Source organism: Petaurus breviceps, unplaced genomic scaffold (genome assembly GCF_028583685.1).
Source record: "Petaurus breviceps papuanus isolate PSGF00001 unplaced genomic scaffold, PetGlider_PUasm1.0 90779, whole genome shotgun sequence".
NCBI classification, from domain to species: domain Eukaryota; kingdom Metazoa; phylum Chordata; class Mammalia; order Diprotodontia; family Petauridae; genus Petaurus; species Petaurus breviceps.
The window spans coordinates 5992944-6010186 of NW_027187344.1; the positions used below are offsets into that span (position 1 = coordinate 5992944).

Here is a 17243-nt window from a genome sequence, read left to right on the forward strand (position 1 = left end):
TTGCCCAAGGTCACACGGCTAGGTTTTCTTTGTATGTGTTAAGTGTCTGAGGCTGGATCCGAACTCAGATCCTCCTGACTCTGGGGCCGGCACTCTACTCACTGCGTCACCTAGTCACCTCTCCAGTGATCTTTTAACTACTAAATTTACTGTTGTTTTAAAACTCACTTCTATTTTCCTTGAGCCTTCTGTAGTTCTTGGCAGCTTCCTCTTTCTAGACACTCTTTTTTCTCTTGTCTCCTGAGACATTGCTGTCTCTTCTGGTTCTCTTTAGACTTGCCTTTGCTGGAATCATAATCCAAATATTTCTTTCCTTCAGTGAGAGTGTTGTTCGTGGACCTCAGGCCTAGGACCTGTATACTCTCAACCCTGATGAGTTCCATCTATTTCAGTGGGCTTATTTATCATGTTTATGCAGATAACTTTCAAATCTATACATCCAGTCCAATTGCCTCTTCATGAATTCTAAACTTTCATTGTCAGCTTCCTGCTTGACATCTCTTCCTGGATGTCCCAAAGAAATCTCAAAATCAGCATGTCCAAAGTAGAATTAATTATCATCTTTCCTATATTTGACTCTCCTCTGAATTTTTTTTCCTGTTGAGATTACCTCTATTCTTTAGTCAACCAGATTTAGTTTGCCGTCATCCTTTATTTTTCTTCCTTCTTCCTCATCCCCTACATCCAGTCAGTTGCCAGCTGTAGTTGACTAGATTGATTGGATTTTAATACTCTATAATCACTGTACAATATTAAATTGCAATTTTAGTTACTATGTTTTCTTGGTTGTCTACTACTTGACCCAAAAGAAACATAATAGCTCTCTTCAAGTATTTGAAGGACTTGGAGGTAGAGGAGGGATTAAATTTGTTCTGTTTGACTTCAGAGGAGTGGAAACAAAAACAGTGGACTGTTCTGTGGACCTCTTCCTCCCTCTGTGACTCTGTCCTTTATTTTTTATTTTTTTTAAAGCAATCGGGGTTAAGTAACTTGCTCAGGGTTACACGGCCAGTTATTTCTGGGTGTGGTGCTAAGTATCTGAGCCCGGATTTGATTCCCAGGTCATCCCGACACTGGGGCCGGTGCTCTTACTCGCTGAGCCACCTGGCTGCCCCTGACTCTGCCCTTTAACCAGAGTACCTTCAGTGCCTGGAGAGGAGTACTCCAGGCCTGCCATGGAGTCAGATTTGCAGAATGCTTACGAATAGTGAGAACTGTCTGCATTTAGAGATATCCAAAGGTGAAATGGTCCGTCTTGAGAATGAAAGCCACTGAAGTTTCTTTTGTTACTTTTCAAACTTAAGAGTTTCACGGTGTCACTTTTGCAACTGTATGGAGGATAGATTGGAGAGTGGAGAGGTCAAATACGGGAAGACCAGTTATGAAACTATTATAATAGTCCAGATGAGAGTTGATGCGGGCCTGAATCAGGATGATGGTTGAGTGAATTGGAGAGAAGAGAATGGTTGTGAAAGATGTTGAGGAATTAACGGAACTTGGCTACTGATTTGTTAGGGAGTGAAAAATCAAAGATGACTTCTGGATTTCAAACCTGTGTGATTAAAAGAATTGTGTATGGTGCCATGACAGAGTGAGGAGGTAAGAGGCGAGGTAGTTTAGGTAGAAGATAATGAATATTGAATTTGAAATATCAGTGTAATATCTAGACGGAAATGTCCAACAGGCAGCTGGAGATACAGGAATACAGTTCAGAGACACAATAACTGGATGTGTAGATTTGGGAGTTATCTGTATAAGCTATAGTTTAACCTATGTCTGTTGATGAGATCATGAAAAAAAATGAGTGGAAGAAAAAGAAGATAGGAGGGGGGTAACATTCACACATTGGGGATGGGGGATGCATCATAATAGATAATGATCCTTCAAAGAAGATTAAGAAGAATCAAGCAGACAAGAGGTGAACCATGATAGAAATAGTGTCACAGAAACCCGGAGAGGAGAGTAGCATACTTAAAAGGAGGGGAAATGGTCTGGTGATCTGGATGAGATGCTGCAAAGAGATCAAGAAAGGATGGAGAATGAAAAAGTACCATTTAATTTAGCAATTAAAAGAGCATTGCTGGCCTTCAAGAAAGCAGTTTCAGACAAGTTTAAGGATGAAATCATATTATAAGGAGTGGAGAAGCAAATAGGAGATCAGAAAGAGAATAAATAACTTTTTTTCCTGGAGTATACTCCTCATCTCTGTCTCTTAGAATCTTTATCTTCCTTTAAGGTGCAGCTCAGATGTTCCCTGGTCCACAATGCCTTCCTTTTATTTTCCCTGGAAATACCCCTTATACTTCCCAGTTAACATTTTTCTTCATCCTCAATTTAGACTGTATTTATTTATCTGTGTACATATAATATACTGTTAAGAGAACACATGCTCTTTAGGGAGGGTACTTTTTCATTTTTGTCTTTGTATCTTCCATGACTTACGCATACTGGGCTTTATAAATGTGTTGAATTGAGCCGAGGAAAGTAAAATCTAAACTTTCATTACATTTCCTTCAGTGTGCTATAAAAGAAAAAGCAAATAATTTAATTTCCATTTTTACGTAGCTTGCCTACCTGAAAGACTATAATGAAGATCAAAAAAAAGCAATTGAAGTTGCATATGCCATGGTAAAGCAACCACCATTAATTGCCAAAATATGTCTGATCCATGGACCCCCTGGAACTGGCAAATCAAAAACTATTGTTGGCCTGTTGTATCGTATTCTGACAGAGGTAGGTTTTGTGTGTGTGTGTGTGTGTGTGTAGTTAAATTTTATGGTGTGTACCTGTAGTAGCAAGCACCCCAAGTGTCCTCAGGGTTTGCAGCTACCACAGGTTCTTGGATCTGCTTTGTTAAAGGAAAGCAACTCAAAATGGTTTAACAAGCTTACTTTAATCAGTCAGACATATATCGTTTACCTTGTTCAGGAGAAAAGGTCAGCACCCTGAACCTCAAAGTATACAGGCATAATTATCAAGACAGAAACATCAAGTAGACAGATTTCCAAACTGTCCAACCATTACATCCATACCCAGTCAACATCTGGGTTTCCACATTCTGGGTTTTTCAAAGCTGGGGGGCTCTCAACAACGGCTTCCCAGAATTCAGATCAAATCACAGAACACTTTTCAAAGTGAGTCCCAAAAACAAAGCTACACATCAGGGCTTATATAGCCTTCTCCTGGCTCAGAGAATGTAACAACCTTATTGACTCACTGGCCAATCAAGAAGTATCTACTGAAAAACAAGCCTCCCCCACCCCAGGCTTCAGGTGCACATTAGCCTAGGGGCAGGGAAGATCTTTAAAATTTACATTCTTATTACAGTACCAAATTTCTTCTCTTAACTTTATTCAGATTATCATCAGTAACTATGTATTGACATAGTTTTTGCACTTTTACTATATGTCTCTGATAGTTACTGTTGTTGCACAGTGTCTATTAGAAGAATGGCCTTGGAGGAAAGAAACAGTTGAGTGGACAGGGAACAGGTTTTAATATATCTATGACAACTCCAAATTTTGGGAACAAAACTAATTTTTTCAGGCATTAAGACAAAAAAAGACATTGAGAACTAAGAGGTTGCATGTTTCCTATATGTAGGATACATACAGCCTTATACAAGATAAATAGAAGTAACCAATAGAGGGAAGGCTCTAGAATTAAGAGGGATAGGGGAAGGCTTCCTGTAGAAGATGAGATTTTAGCTGAGACTTAAAAGAAGCCAGGCAATGCAGGAGGCAGAGAAGAAGAGGTTGAGCATTCCAGGCATGGGGGACAACCAGTGAAAATGTCTGTAGTCAAGAGATGGAAAGTCTTGTTCAAGGAAAGTAAAGAGGGCCAATGTCACTAGAACAAAAAGTATATGGGGAAGGGTAAGGGGTGAGAAGACTAAAAAGGGAGTACAGGGGGAGCACATGGAGAAGACTGATGAAATGGTGCTGTGGAAAGAGTGCCAGACCTGAAGTCAAGAAGACTTGACTTCAAGTTCTGCCTCAGTTTCTCTGTCTGTAAAATGGAGATAATAATAGCACCTACCTTGTAGGATTGTTGTAAGAATAAAATGAGATTATATTTATGGAGCACTTTATAAGTCAAAGCATTATATAGATGCCAGCTGGTGATGGTGATGATAATAATGCAGATGATGAATTTTGCAGCATTAAATTAATAAGCCAGGAAACTCTCCTCCTTTCATCCACTTTAAAAGACCCATTAAAATGAACTCCAAGCGACTTTTCTAATTTTTTTGCACTGGAATTTGTCTTTTCCCAATATTATTGAAATAAATAGGCATAGTTGTTATTCAGAGATTTTTCTTACAGTGATTCTGTGATGGAATTTACCTTATAGCAGTTGTCTCCTCCACTAACTTTCCTTAACATGTTGAAGTCACCACCATTCTTTTGGCCTCTCAGGCTCATGACCTCATTGTAAACTGAAATTACTCTCCTCAAAATTACCAATTTAATTGGTAACTCTTAATTTCAAAGTCTAATGGGTCTTTTGCTGTCTTTGTTCTTTTCTCACCTCTGCATTTGACATTGTTGACTATCTTTTCCAGTTGACTCTTTTTCTGGGTTTTAATGACACTACTCTCTCCTAGTTCTCCTCCTACCTGTCTGACTACTCCATTTCAGTCTCTTTTGCTGACCCATCTGCCATATCATGCCCCCTAACTGTGGATATACCCCAAGGCCCTAGGTTCTCTTTTCCCTCCATACTCCCCCAGGGATCTAATCAGCTTTCATGGCTTTAATTATAACCTTTTTACAGATGATCCACCCTGAGTCTGTTTCCTGAGCTTCAGTCTTGAATCACCAACCATTTTTTGGATGTTTCAAAATGGATTTCCCATAGACATCTTAAACCAGCATGATAAAAAAACAAACAAACCTATTCTTTCTTTCTAAATTCTCTTTTCTACCAGCCTCCCTTATTTCTGTCAAAGGTACCATCATTCTTCTAGTCATAACTTCATATCATAACCTCAACTTCTTTAACTTTTCTCTCTTCCTCATATCACATATTTAAGCAGTTGACAAATTTTACTTTTTCTACCTCTATAGCATCTCTCCTATCCCACCCTCTTTCATCTCCTCTACCAATGAATTTCCTATAGCAAGTCTGACAGGTCACTTACCTGCTCAGTAAACTACAGGGGCTCCCTCTTGCCTCTTGGATGGAATATAAACTCTTCTATTTGGCTTTTAATGTCTTTCACAACTAGGCGTTACTCTTTCTAGCTTCATTAAGTATTCCTCCCTTTCTTGCATTCTCTGGTCTAGCCAAACTGACTGCTTTTCTGTTTTTCACACGTGACATATTAGCTCCTGTGTCTAAGACTTTGCACTGGCCATTTCCCATGTTTGAATGTACTTTCTTCTTAGATTTGATTCATAAAATTCCTCACTTCCATCGAGATGCAGTTCAAAGACATCTTCCATAGCCTTTCCTGATCCCCCCAACAAGTAATGCCCTTTCTTCCCAATTATGTTGTAATAACTATCTTGTATTTATATACTTAGGTATTTACATATTATCATCCTTGAGAGAATATTGTTTCATTCCTTTGTAACCTCAGCACCTAGCACAATACTTAGCACATATAGTAGTCATTTAATAAATACTTATTGGTTGATCAGTAAAACTTCTAACAGTAAGAAGAATTTTTTTCTGCATTGCTATCAAGAGTCCCCACTCCCTCCTCTCCCTTTTAAAAGATACTATATAATTTTTTCTAGACTGCAAGCTTTATGAGGGCAGGGACTGTCTTTTATCTAAACTTTGTTTCTTTTATTTTCTACCTGATACAGTGTTTTGTATGGAACAGTGCCATAATTTGTTGATGAATGAGTGAACAAATGAATTATCTAGGGGTTTCTGTTTCACCTTATTAAAAATGAACTCATTATCAGGGGCGGCCAGGTAGCACAGCGAGTAAGAGCACTGGCTCCATCCAGTGTCGGGATGACCTGGGGATCAAATCCTGGGCTCAGACACTTAGCACCCACCCAGAAACACCTGGCCGTGTAACCTTGAGCAAGTTACTTAACCCCAATTGCTTAGGGGTGGCCAGGTGGCTCAGCGAGTAAGAGCACCAGCTCCAGTATTGGGATGACCTGGGGATCAAATCTAGGCTCAGATACTTAGCACCACACCCAGAAATAACTGGCCGTGTAACCTTGAGCAAGTTACTTAACCCCGATTGCTTTAAAAAAATTTAAAAAAAAAATGAACTCATTATCTTTAGAGTTAGACTGTTCAATATCAGACTGGAAAATTTTGTTGTTTGTGACTTTTAAGTATGATAATGGTAAATATAGTTTGGACTCAAGACATAGCTTAAGCTTTACATTGCAAAGTAGAACTCATTGTATCTTTTCTTTGGGAAATCTAAAGAAACCAAGGAAGGGAGATTCAGATGAAAACTTGAATGCCAAAATCAAACGAAATCGTGTTCTTGTATGTGCACCCTCTAATGCAGCTGTTGATGAACTTATGAAAAAAATCATCCTTGAATTTAAAGAAAAATGCCAAGACAAGAAGAATCCCTTGGGTATGGACCTTTTATTATTTTAGTTGTCTAATGTGGGAACTTTTGAAGGAGAAATGAGAAACTATTCATCAAGTCAGAATCTCTGTTGGGGACCTAGGCCTTATTCAGTAATTTTAAGTTAGCTATCTAATGAAAGGAAATAGTACCAAATAATTCCTAAATAATTTATATTTTGTGATCACCTGTCACACTTATAAGTGGTTGTCTCCAAATTTTCAACTGATAGCCAAGGAGGGTAACATAAGATGCTTTTCAGGGGAAACCTAGAAGCAAAACTGGTTGTAGATAATATTTATCCACATTCTGATAGTTGAAATTTGATGATGTTGGATTGCAAGATAGCAATTAGAAAGTATAAATCTAAATTTAGATAGTCAACTGAATATTTGAGATTGGGAATTCAGTTGTTTGGCAGAGAGAATGAGTTATCTTATGTGGATAAAAATACTTTTATAAACCAAACTCCATGTAGGTTAAATATTAATCATTTTCTAATGTGTTCAATCTGTGAAAATCATACTTTCTTTTAATTCTTATTAAAGAAGGGTAGATATTTTACTGTCAAGGATAGAGGGAAGGGGGGGCAGGAAATGAAGGGATTAGTCAACAATTTTCCTCATTGATATCCTGTGCAATTTTTATATACAGGAAATTGTGGAGATATAAATTTAGTGCGACTGGGCCCAGAAAAATCTATTAATAATGAAGTCCTAAAATTTAGCCTGGATAGCCAAGTTAACCACAGAATGAGTAAGTATGAGCCTAGGCTTATATGACTTTCCCTACTCATTTTATTATACTCTGCATGACTTGAAAATGAAATATAATTGGCACTCACTTGGAAATTTGAAGTTACCAGTTAGAATTTTTTTTTTGATTATGTTGTTTAAACCATAGTAGTTGTATTAAGTCTCTTTTTTTTCTTTACCATTTTAGAAAAAGACTTACCCAGTCATGTTCAAGAGATGCATGAGAGAAAGGAACATCTGGATGTTAAATTAGACAAGCTTTCTCGCCAGCGTGCTTTGGATAGATGTGAAAAGGGGCAAAAGGTAAATACACTAACTATACATCAGATGAGCAGAAGCTGATTAAGTGATTGGCATTTCAGATTAGCAAAATATAAAGTGTTGAGGTTCCATTGTAGTAAATGTAGAGTACCGGCTCAATTCAGGTGATAATGAATTGAATTAAATTTGTTGAATGAATAGAATTGTATTGCTAAAGAGTGGGATAGGTTAATAGTGATTCTGATGTATCTCCCACAGGATAAACTGTCTTTTACATTAAAGAAAGTTTAAAATCTGAAGGAAAAAAAATGATAAATCCTTATTCTGGTAATCCTTAACTTTAATGGGGTGGTTGTTATTTCTGTTTTTCAGAGATCAAATTTAGATGAGGAAATTGCCCGAATTTCCAAAGAAAGGCAGCAGCTTGCTTCTAAAATTAAAGAGGTAAAGGGTACCCCCATGTCAGTTTCTTAATGTCACCATAATTATAACCAATTTTTATCTTCTATGTAATCTGTGAATGACTTTATCATTCCTTGACTAACAACTCTAAGAAAGGTTAATGAATGTTATCTTTCTTCTTTGCTTTAGGTCCCTAAACCCCTTTGTTAAGTGAACTTTGGGACCTTTTTTTTTGCCTTTTGAAGGGCAGTTGGGGTTAAGTGACTTGCCCAAGGTCACACAGCTAGTTTTCGTGTTAAGTTTCTGAGGCCGGATTTAAACTCCAGGGCCTGTGCTCTATTTACCATGCCGCCTAGCCGCCCTAGGTATCTTTTTAATTCTATAAGAAACAGTATTGGGGGGCCGGCTACATGGTGCAGTGAGTAAAGCGCCAGCCCCAGAGTCTGGAGGACCCGAGTTCGGTTCCGGCCTCACACACTCAATACCCACACAGAAAAACTGGCTATGTAACCTTGGGCCAGTTACTTAACCCCAATTGCCCTCGAAAAGCCAAAAAAAAAAGAAAGAAAGAAAGAAACAGTATTGGTCAGAATACTTATCATTGAAAGGAATATTAATGAAAATAAATAAAATTAATATGTACTTTTTTAATACATTGTAAATAATTTGAAATTTATGGTTTGATATATAGTCTTTTAAAAGTTTTCTATTTGGGGCAGCTAGGTGGTGCAGAGACAAATGTAAACAGGAATAAAGAAACAGAAAAGAACAAAAAGGAGAACTATTTCTAGCTTTAGTTTTACTGTATTGGCATGTACTATTATCTAATTATATGAATACTTCTGTGATCTTAATGGAATTTTTAAGTTTTTCTTTGGAAATAAGACTATTAGATAGATGTAGCAGAAATTCTCTGTATAGATCTGTTGAGAGATAGGTTCGCGTTATAAGATAGTTCTAATCAAACTCAAAAGAGGATTGTATACATTTATCAAAATAATGCTGAGAATTTAAGACTGAAATTTTTCTTTAGTGTACTCAAATTTTTGGATATATTCCTGGCATTCTGCATGTGGGCAAGATAAATGATATTTTAATTTAACTCAGATTTTCAGTTCTTGTCTGCATTTTAATGTAACTAAGAAAGATGTTGGAATAAAATTTAAGCTTATTCCATTAACATTCAGTATGCCAAGTGCAATGCACCAGGGCTATAAAGACAGAAATAAGTTTTTCTTCAAGGAGCTTACATTCTCTTGGGAGTAAATAGTATATACACAGATAAATAGCAACAGTAAACATACACACCCACACATACGACATAATAAATACAAATTAATATAAAGATCAATTAGTTCAGCCTCTTCACTTTAAATTTTTTTTTATCCGATAAATGAACTTGACAAACTTGAACATTAAAAAAAATAGAAAATGAAGATTGTTTATGAGATAAAGAATCTCTGTTATTGACAACTTATTTTTTTAAGTATATAATAAATTTAACAGATATTTCCAATACTGCCTTGCTTGTCTGTATCTCCTTCTGAATTTCTTTCTAGTCTTTTCTGTATATTTTTAAAATTCAACCCTCTCATTTTACAGAGGAGGAAACAAGAGCTGAGTTGACTGAGGCACAGGGCTAGTAAAGAGAACTGGAACTGGAACACACATCTCACTCCAAACCCAGTGTTTTTTCACTGTACCATAAGACCATTTTTGTTCATATCTCTGAGCTTTATTTTCCTCATCTGTAAAATAAAAATAACAAAATGTTTCTATTTACTTTACAGGGTTATCATAAAGAAAGAATATTGCTTCATGTGTGTAAGCTATTATTATAAATTGAGGGATTGAGGATAACAAAAATTATCTAACTCTAGCCCCTCAAATACAGTTATTTGTATGTGAAGCATTTAAAATGTAGAAGACCAATAAATTAAGGGGAAGCTAGGAGATATGACTGAATGTGAGGGAACCACAAAAGCAATTGTATACTAAATTTAAGAAAGTACATATACAATCAATGGACTGCTAATTGTTACTTCACTTGTACTTTCAAATTCCTGAAAAATTATGTAATATTTTAACATACACCACTTAATTTAGTTGAATGTTATCAACTATTTAACTGAATGGATTATGGTAGAGTCTGTTCGTGTTGTAATAAATTGAATAATGGATATAATACCTTGTATCACCTTGCATATTTGCTTATGAAGATCATTTTAATTTAGCTAAAGTGCTCTTTTGGAGTATGTACGCCATGGTATAATTTTTGGATTAATATGACCTATATGGATTGTTGTTTCATTTAATTTTAATTTTTCAATGGCAGGTTAATCCAACAAAACTTTATTAAATGCCATAATTTGCAAGGCATTGTATTTAGCTCTGGGAATTCAGAGATAGCAAAACAGTGCCTACCTTCAAGAAATGTACATCCTGCTCAGGCAATATAGAATATTCACAGATAAATATAAGATAATTTTAGGAGGGGCAGAGTACAAACATCAGAGAGAATAGGAAAGACTTTATTTAAGGTTGATACTTAAGTTGAGTCTTTAAGAAGTCAAGGGTTTTAAGGGTAAAAGGGAAGAACGAATTTATTCCACATGAGAGGACAATTCATTTGAAGAACCTTTGATATGTTGAGGCAGAATCTCTGATAAGAAAAAAGTTTTTGTGAGAGGCAACGTGGCATTGTGGTTAGATAGCGGTATTAGAAAAGAAGATCTGGGTTCAAGTCCTACTTCTGGCATTCACTATCTGTATGAACTTGGTGAAGCCTCTTAACCTCTCAGTGACTCAGGCAACTATTTTTTTTTTGAGGGTGGAAGGCAGGGCAATTGGGATTAAGTGACTTGCCCAAAGTCACATAGCTAGTAAGTGTGTAAAGTTTCTGAGGCTGGATTTGAACTCAGGTCCTCCTGACTCCAGGGCTGGTGCTCTATACACTGTACCATGTAGCTGCCTCATTTGTGCAATTCTTTAAGACTATAAATTACATTAAAGTTGCTAATCTGTTTTGCTTAAGGGAGTTCCAGAAACAAGATGATGCTTACACTGGTTCAGACTGTAAAAAAAAGAAAAAGGACTTTTCACTGTGAACACTACAAATTTAATCCTTTGTAAAACTTCAACCTTGTTCTCTGGCTCTGTTTTTATCTAGTGACTTACTGAATTACATAGATCAAAGTTATATGCCATTTTTTTATAAGCAGAATATTTACAGAACTTTTTAATGTACTTGATCTCTAAATAAAATATTTTTAATCAAAACATTTTACAACTAAAAATATGAGTTTAAGATATGATACAAAAATATACAAATTAAAACTTAGTCCTAAACTAATATTACTCGGGCTCTTTTCATCATGAATAGACAGAATTAATTTTTAATCTCAAGTTATTTTGACAGAACTTACTCTGAATCAAGCCATAGCCAATTATCCCTTAGTCTGTGTTGATCATGTTTGTACTGTTTTCTTTCTGGTGATTTGTGATATCTTTGATTGTTTCTGTTACTGTCAAGATTTGGAGTTAGGATTGAATTAATTATTGGTCAACATTGCTGTTTTATTGTTAAAAGCAGATATATCTGAATAAAGGAATTAATTGCAACTTTATATTAAGTCATCTCTCATTGTGCTCCTAGGTTCGCGGACGGCCCCAGGAAACTCAGAGTAGTATTATCCTAGAGTCACATATCATCTGCTGTACATTGAGCACAAGTGGTGGTTTGCTGCTGGAGTCTGCTTTTCGTAGGCAAGGATGTGTTCCCTTCAGTTGTGTCATTGTTGATGAGGTTAGTGAAGCCAGTGAAGGCTATACAACTATAACTGCCTTATTGTTGTCATGATTAATAAAATCAAAGATGAAGATTTTGTGAAATGTGGCCAAAATATATTTTTTATCAGTAGTACTTTCCTACTTTTATATACATGCTATATTTGTTCAGAAAGATGAATATAGTGACTCTCAGGTCCTATCTTTTGAATCACTTTCCCAGTAGCTGAGATGAATTTGTGCAGATTTACCCACAGTTTTTTGTCTGTCCCCTTTTGTGATCAGCAACATGTATTTGCATGCTGGTTTTTTTAGTATTGGTGTAGTCTTTAGTCTTGGAACAAATCAAAGCTAACTGCTTCATGAGGGGATCATTGCATTAGTGTCCTGAGCTAACAAAACAAAAAGATTTCTTTCCCCTCTGCTCCATGCCTATTTTATATGTTCCTACACTATGTGTCTGCTTAGTCCCCAGGGTAAGGATGGATGTGAAAGCTTTTAAATTCTATCCAAATAAGCTCCTAGTCTCTAACCTGTAGATAAGCTGTCTTGCTTATCTTTTTTTAATATAGTAGCTCTTATAGGTCTGTGTTATCTTCAACATAGCAGGCACTTAAATATTTGTTGATTTGAATTAAATTATAGTAGTAGTATTTAGGCTAGAGAATCATTTCAACCCAGAAAATATTTGTTTTGCTAGACATTTGGGGCAGAACTGTGAAACTTTTTTTTAGTTAAAATGCTTAGAAATTTAAAAACTACAAGTAAATAAACTTACAGAAATGTAGATTAAAAACCACTCTTCCCTCTTGGTTGTTACCAAGGCTGGGCAGTCTTGTGAGATTGAGACACTTACTCCATTTATCCATCGCTGCAACAAACTTATTCTGGTTGGAGATCCTAAACAGCTCCCTCCCACAGTCATTTCTGTGGTAAGTATTTCTATAGCCATTTATTTGTTAACTTAAAACAGAAGGTTTTAAAAATGGTTTTGTTTGCAATAAATCTTGTAGTTATCACTGAGCTGATAATTTTTCAAAACACTAATTTTGGGGAGCCAGGAGAGGTATGGAAGTGATTTGAATTCTCAAAGAGAGAAGTAGTGTTAGAAAAGATTGGTTTGATTAAAGCATCTTAATTAGCTTAAAAAGTTGATCTTAATGTGTCTTTTGTTCTAACATTTTTAAAAATGAGTTTTAATAACTCCCAGCTTTATGTGCTTATTAGTACCGGGAAATGAATAGTTATAAATAGTCTTTTTTTCCTGCATCTCAAATTTTTTTTCTTTTGAAAACTGATGTTAGGGTTTGTTGTTTTTAAACAATTTCTCAGATTTATTTTTAGTAGTTAAATTTTAAAAAAATATGCCAGAGATTTAAAGCCAAAAAAAAAAGTTATATTGAATTGTTTTGAGTCTTTGTCTAATTTACACATCTGTGTTCTTCACCATACCAAGATGGCAATTTACCATCCTTGTAAGAAATTTGCCTCTCCTCCCTTCCTTCTCCTAAAAGTAAAGGTGGTAAATTAAAAAAAAAAAACATGCAAAGATTGGCAGTATTCACTTTGATTGTGCATGGTTAGAGGTTAATCTGCTCTACCTGTCTGTCCCTCTAGAGCAGAATGAAGTTCAGATACTGATTCCATATTATGAATTAAGAACTTCGTTTCTCTAAGTTTGATTGTAACTACAAGCAATGGGGATTATAAGATCAGTTATTTGTATAGAGAATTTATTTAATCATTAGTATAAACTTGTACTTCCACGTTGGAGTTGCGGTTCACATAATCCCAATGGCAGAAAGTAGTCATTTCTGTTTTTGTCTATAGATTCATTATGCTTTTATGGTTTGGGTTGTAGATTTTCTCATCATATTCATGTGTGTCTCATTGAGAGTAAAATATATCAGCATTTCAGCAGTACAAACCAGTTTTATAGAGAAGCAGCCCAAAAGTTTGCTCATTGACTAGGAGATTATTATTTTGTATTTTAAAATTTGCTCCAGGTATTCTTTTGATGGATAATTGAAAATTTACAGTATTGCCCTTTTTTTTTTTGCCTTTTTGGAGGGCAATTGGGGTTAAGTAACTTGCCCAAGGTTACACGGCTAGTTTTTTGTGTGTGTGTGGATGTTAAGTGTCTGAGGCCAGAACCGAACTTGGGTCCTGCTGACTCCAGGGCCAGCGCTTTACTCACTGGGCCACCTAGCTGCCCCAAGTATTACACTTTCTGAGATTAAAAAAGATTACATTTTCTGCCTGGTTTTGAGTCACCGCAGATTTGGGAGAGTTTGTGATAGAATCATGCTATTCATTCCATGTTCCATAGGTATCTAAAACTTAACATGTCCAAAATCATTTTAGATTCCCAATAAATATTTTTTGTGCTAGTGAAGAAATATAAACTAATTCTAATGAATTTCTTCTTTTCTTCCTGGCAGAAAGCACAGGAGTATGGTTATGACCAATCAATGATGGCTCGATTATACAAACACCTGGAAGAACAGGTGAAACAGAATGTTATCAGTAGATCACCTGTTTTGCAGCTGACAATTCAATACAGGATGCATCCTGATATATGTCTCTTCCCATCTAGTTATATTTATAACAGAACTTTGAAAACAAACAGGTTAGTTCAGTTTGTTAGTGGTTAATGTGTTTGTGAGTTTAGATGCTTTGAAAGGTTAGTACATTTCAAGCATTTTACTCATACTTTATTATTTCAGGTCAATATGAAATTAATAAATTATAACAATTATCTAGATTGCTATTCTGAATTCTGTGGTGGAATAAAAAGAGGGCAGTTTTTAACCTGTATATCCCACATTTGTAGGAGAAAATTAGTTCCCTAAAATGTGTTTTTATAAATGCTAATAGAATATTTTGATAATCATTTATAATGCCCATAGATTGACTGAAGAGAGCCGATGTACATCAGACTGGCCGTTCCAGCCTTACCTTGTGTTTGATGTAGGAGATGGTTCAGAGAGACGTGAAAATGAGTAAGTCCTTTTCTTAATGCTCTGGTTCAGGATATGGCTTGGGATAGTTTTTTACCTCAGATTTTATCATAGTAAAAATGCCTCCCACAAACATCATGCATCATGCTGAGTCACCTTGGGCTTTCAACTATTCCAGTTGATAGCTTCTCCATTTTAACTAACTATTGTCTCATTATGTAGCTTCCCCCTCAGCTGTTCCCCTTAACTTTAACTATCCTTTTAATTAGAATTATTTGCTTAGTTCATATTTAGAGCCTGTAAATAGATTTTCCTGAGACCCAGTAACAGCAGGAGTATTACAACAACTAAAGTACAGGAAGAAGAGGTAGAAAATTCTTTTGCTCTACCAGAATCTACTTAGGAATTCCTTCCTCAGGTGTTTCTTCACCTTTCAGAGGACACTATATCTGTGATGCTTTGTAGATAAACCTAGGTGCATAAACCTTAGACAGAGCCATTCTTGCTATTGGAACTTAAGAACTTTATGCCTGTTCCCTACAAAATGTATCCAAAATTTTCAGATAGCCCACCAAGGCTGCTGTGTGTCTATCTAGGCCCAATTTTCTTCTTTTCCTTCTTGACCTCTCTGCAACATTTAACACTGTCAAGTACCATTACTTTTGGAAATCACTCTTTCTTGGGTTTTTGTGTTATTGTTCTGTTCTGATTTTCTTCTACCTGTCTGATGAACTGTTCTCAGTTTCCTTTGCAGTATTATTACCCCTACCTCCCTGCCTTGCCTTCAATGTTACCACGGGGCTTTGTCCTGGTATGTCTCCTCTCTTCTCTCAAGGGAGCTTGTTAGCTCGCTCCCATGGTCTCAACTGTTAATCTCTCTGATGATGAATTCCAAACCTCCTCTCGTGTCCCATAGATGTTTAACTCAACATGTCCAAAACTCATTATCTTTTTCCCTAAACCCACTCTTTCCCTTAACTTTCCTATTTTCTCCTATATGTGGTCATTTGACAAGTTTTATGGATTTTACCTCCATCTCTTGCATCTATCCCCTTCTCTCTACTCACATCACAACTCTCTAATTTAGGTCCCTCTCATTTCTTACATGGGTAATTACAGTAACCTCTTAATTAGTCTCCCTGAATCCTGTTAATCCCTTCTCCAATTCATCCTTCTAACAGCTGAAAAATTGGTATTCTGACATCACAAATCTGGCCATGCTCCTTCCCTGCTCAAGAAGTTTTACTTTTATTGCCTTTAGGATAAAACACAAACTCCTGTTGTTTGACACTTAAAGCCCTCCATATTCTAGCTTTAACCTAGGCTGATTACACATTAGTACCCCTCACACACTGTATTCTAGCCAAATAAACCCACTTGTTTAGGTACATCATATTCCATCTCCAGTATCTGTGCTTTTGCATAGGTATCCCCCTGCCATCTCCCTATTGACCTCTACCTCCACCTCTTGTAACTTCAACTGCCTTCAAGGTTCAGTTCAGGTGCCAACTACTAAAAGAAGTCTTTCCTGATTTCTCTGATTAGCAGTGTTCTACCATCACCCCCTGAAACTACTGCATATATTTTTTTTTTGCTTTTTGGATGGGGGAAGGTAGGGCACTTGGGGTTAAGTGACTTATCCAAGGTCACACGGCTAGTTTTATGTTGTGTCTGAGGTTGGATTTGAACTCGGGTCCTCCTGACTCCAGGGCCCGTGCTCTATTCACTTCGCCACCTAGCCACCCCGAAACTACTGCATATTTATTTTGTATGCATCCTATATTTAGTTATTTGTATATATCATATATACTCACAGTAGAATGTATTCCTTGAGAACAGATACTATTTCCTTTTCATCTTTGTATTCCCAGTGATTAGCATAGCAACTGGCACAAAGTAGGTATTTAATAAGTACTGATTGATTTCCCAGTGACAAGGTCTCTGCCAAGGTACCTTTTGGGAGGAACTCATCTCCTATCCAAAAATAGACTTAGAGCATTCTCCTGTTCCAATAATACCTCCATGTTATATTAGGTACCAGGTACCGACACATCAGAACTACTTTGTTTCCTTCCCAAGGATCTTCCCTAGAATGACTAACCTTAAGTTCTCATGATTTTCCTTTAATTTAGCCAATTGGCCTTTGTCTCATTACAATGCCTTTCCACTACTTGGTTCCAAGATGAAACCAACCCTTTTATAAGTCTTAACTCTGGTGCTAACATACCATTTCCTTTGTAAAAAGCTAATCTTATGGTTAAGTGACTGAATGTAACTGGGGTGTAGCGCCTCCTAAAATTGAGAGAACATAGTCAGTGGTGAATAGAGCCAATAACAAAGACTAGACACTCTCAAACTTTAAGGGTTTTGGAGAATCCTAGGGAAGAATTTAAATTAACATATCTGTCCTTCAGGCAGTGGGGGCCAAAGAAATCACTCTTAAAAACCTATGAGTTGATGAAATTTTAACAAATGGGAGAGTATACCAAGAACAGAGAGCCCAGGACAGAGCCTAATCCTTGATCC

General features: G+C 36.3%; 1 protein-coding gene across 4 annotated transcripts in view; it reads left to right on the forward strand.

Annotated features, from left to right (window-relative positions):
- SETX (senataxin) overlaps nucleotides 1–17243 on the forward strand; it is a 66549-nt gene that overhangs the window by 34269 nt on the left and 15037 nt on the right. For all 4 annotated transcript variants that reach the window (XM_069069298.1, XM_069069300.1, XM_069069299.1 and 1 more), the window contains 9 exons: nucleotides 2566–2733; nucleotides 6403–6559; nucleotides 7208–7309; nucleotides 7496–7611; nucleotides 7942–8013; nucleotides 11627–11776; nucleotides 12582–12689; nucleotides 14199–14386; nucleotides 14667–14759. In XM_069069298.1, the coding sequence (XP_068925399.1) occupies nucleotides 2566–2733; nucleotides 6403–6559; nucleotides 7208–7309; nucleotides 7496–7611; nucleotides 7942–8013; nucleotides 11627–11776; nucleotides 12582–12689; nucleotides 14199–14386; nucleotides 14667–14759 (1154 nt within the window). The remainder of the gene's footprint in view (nucleotides 1–2565; nucleotides 2734–6402; nucleotides 6560–7207; nucleotides 7310–7495; nucleotides 7612–7941; nucleotides 8014–11626; nucleotides 11777–12581; nucleotides 12690–14198; nucleotides 14387–14666; nucleotides 14760–17243) is intronic.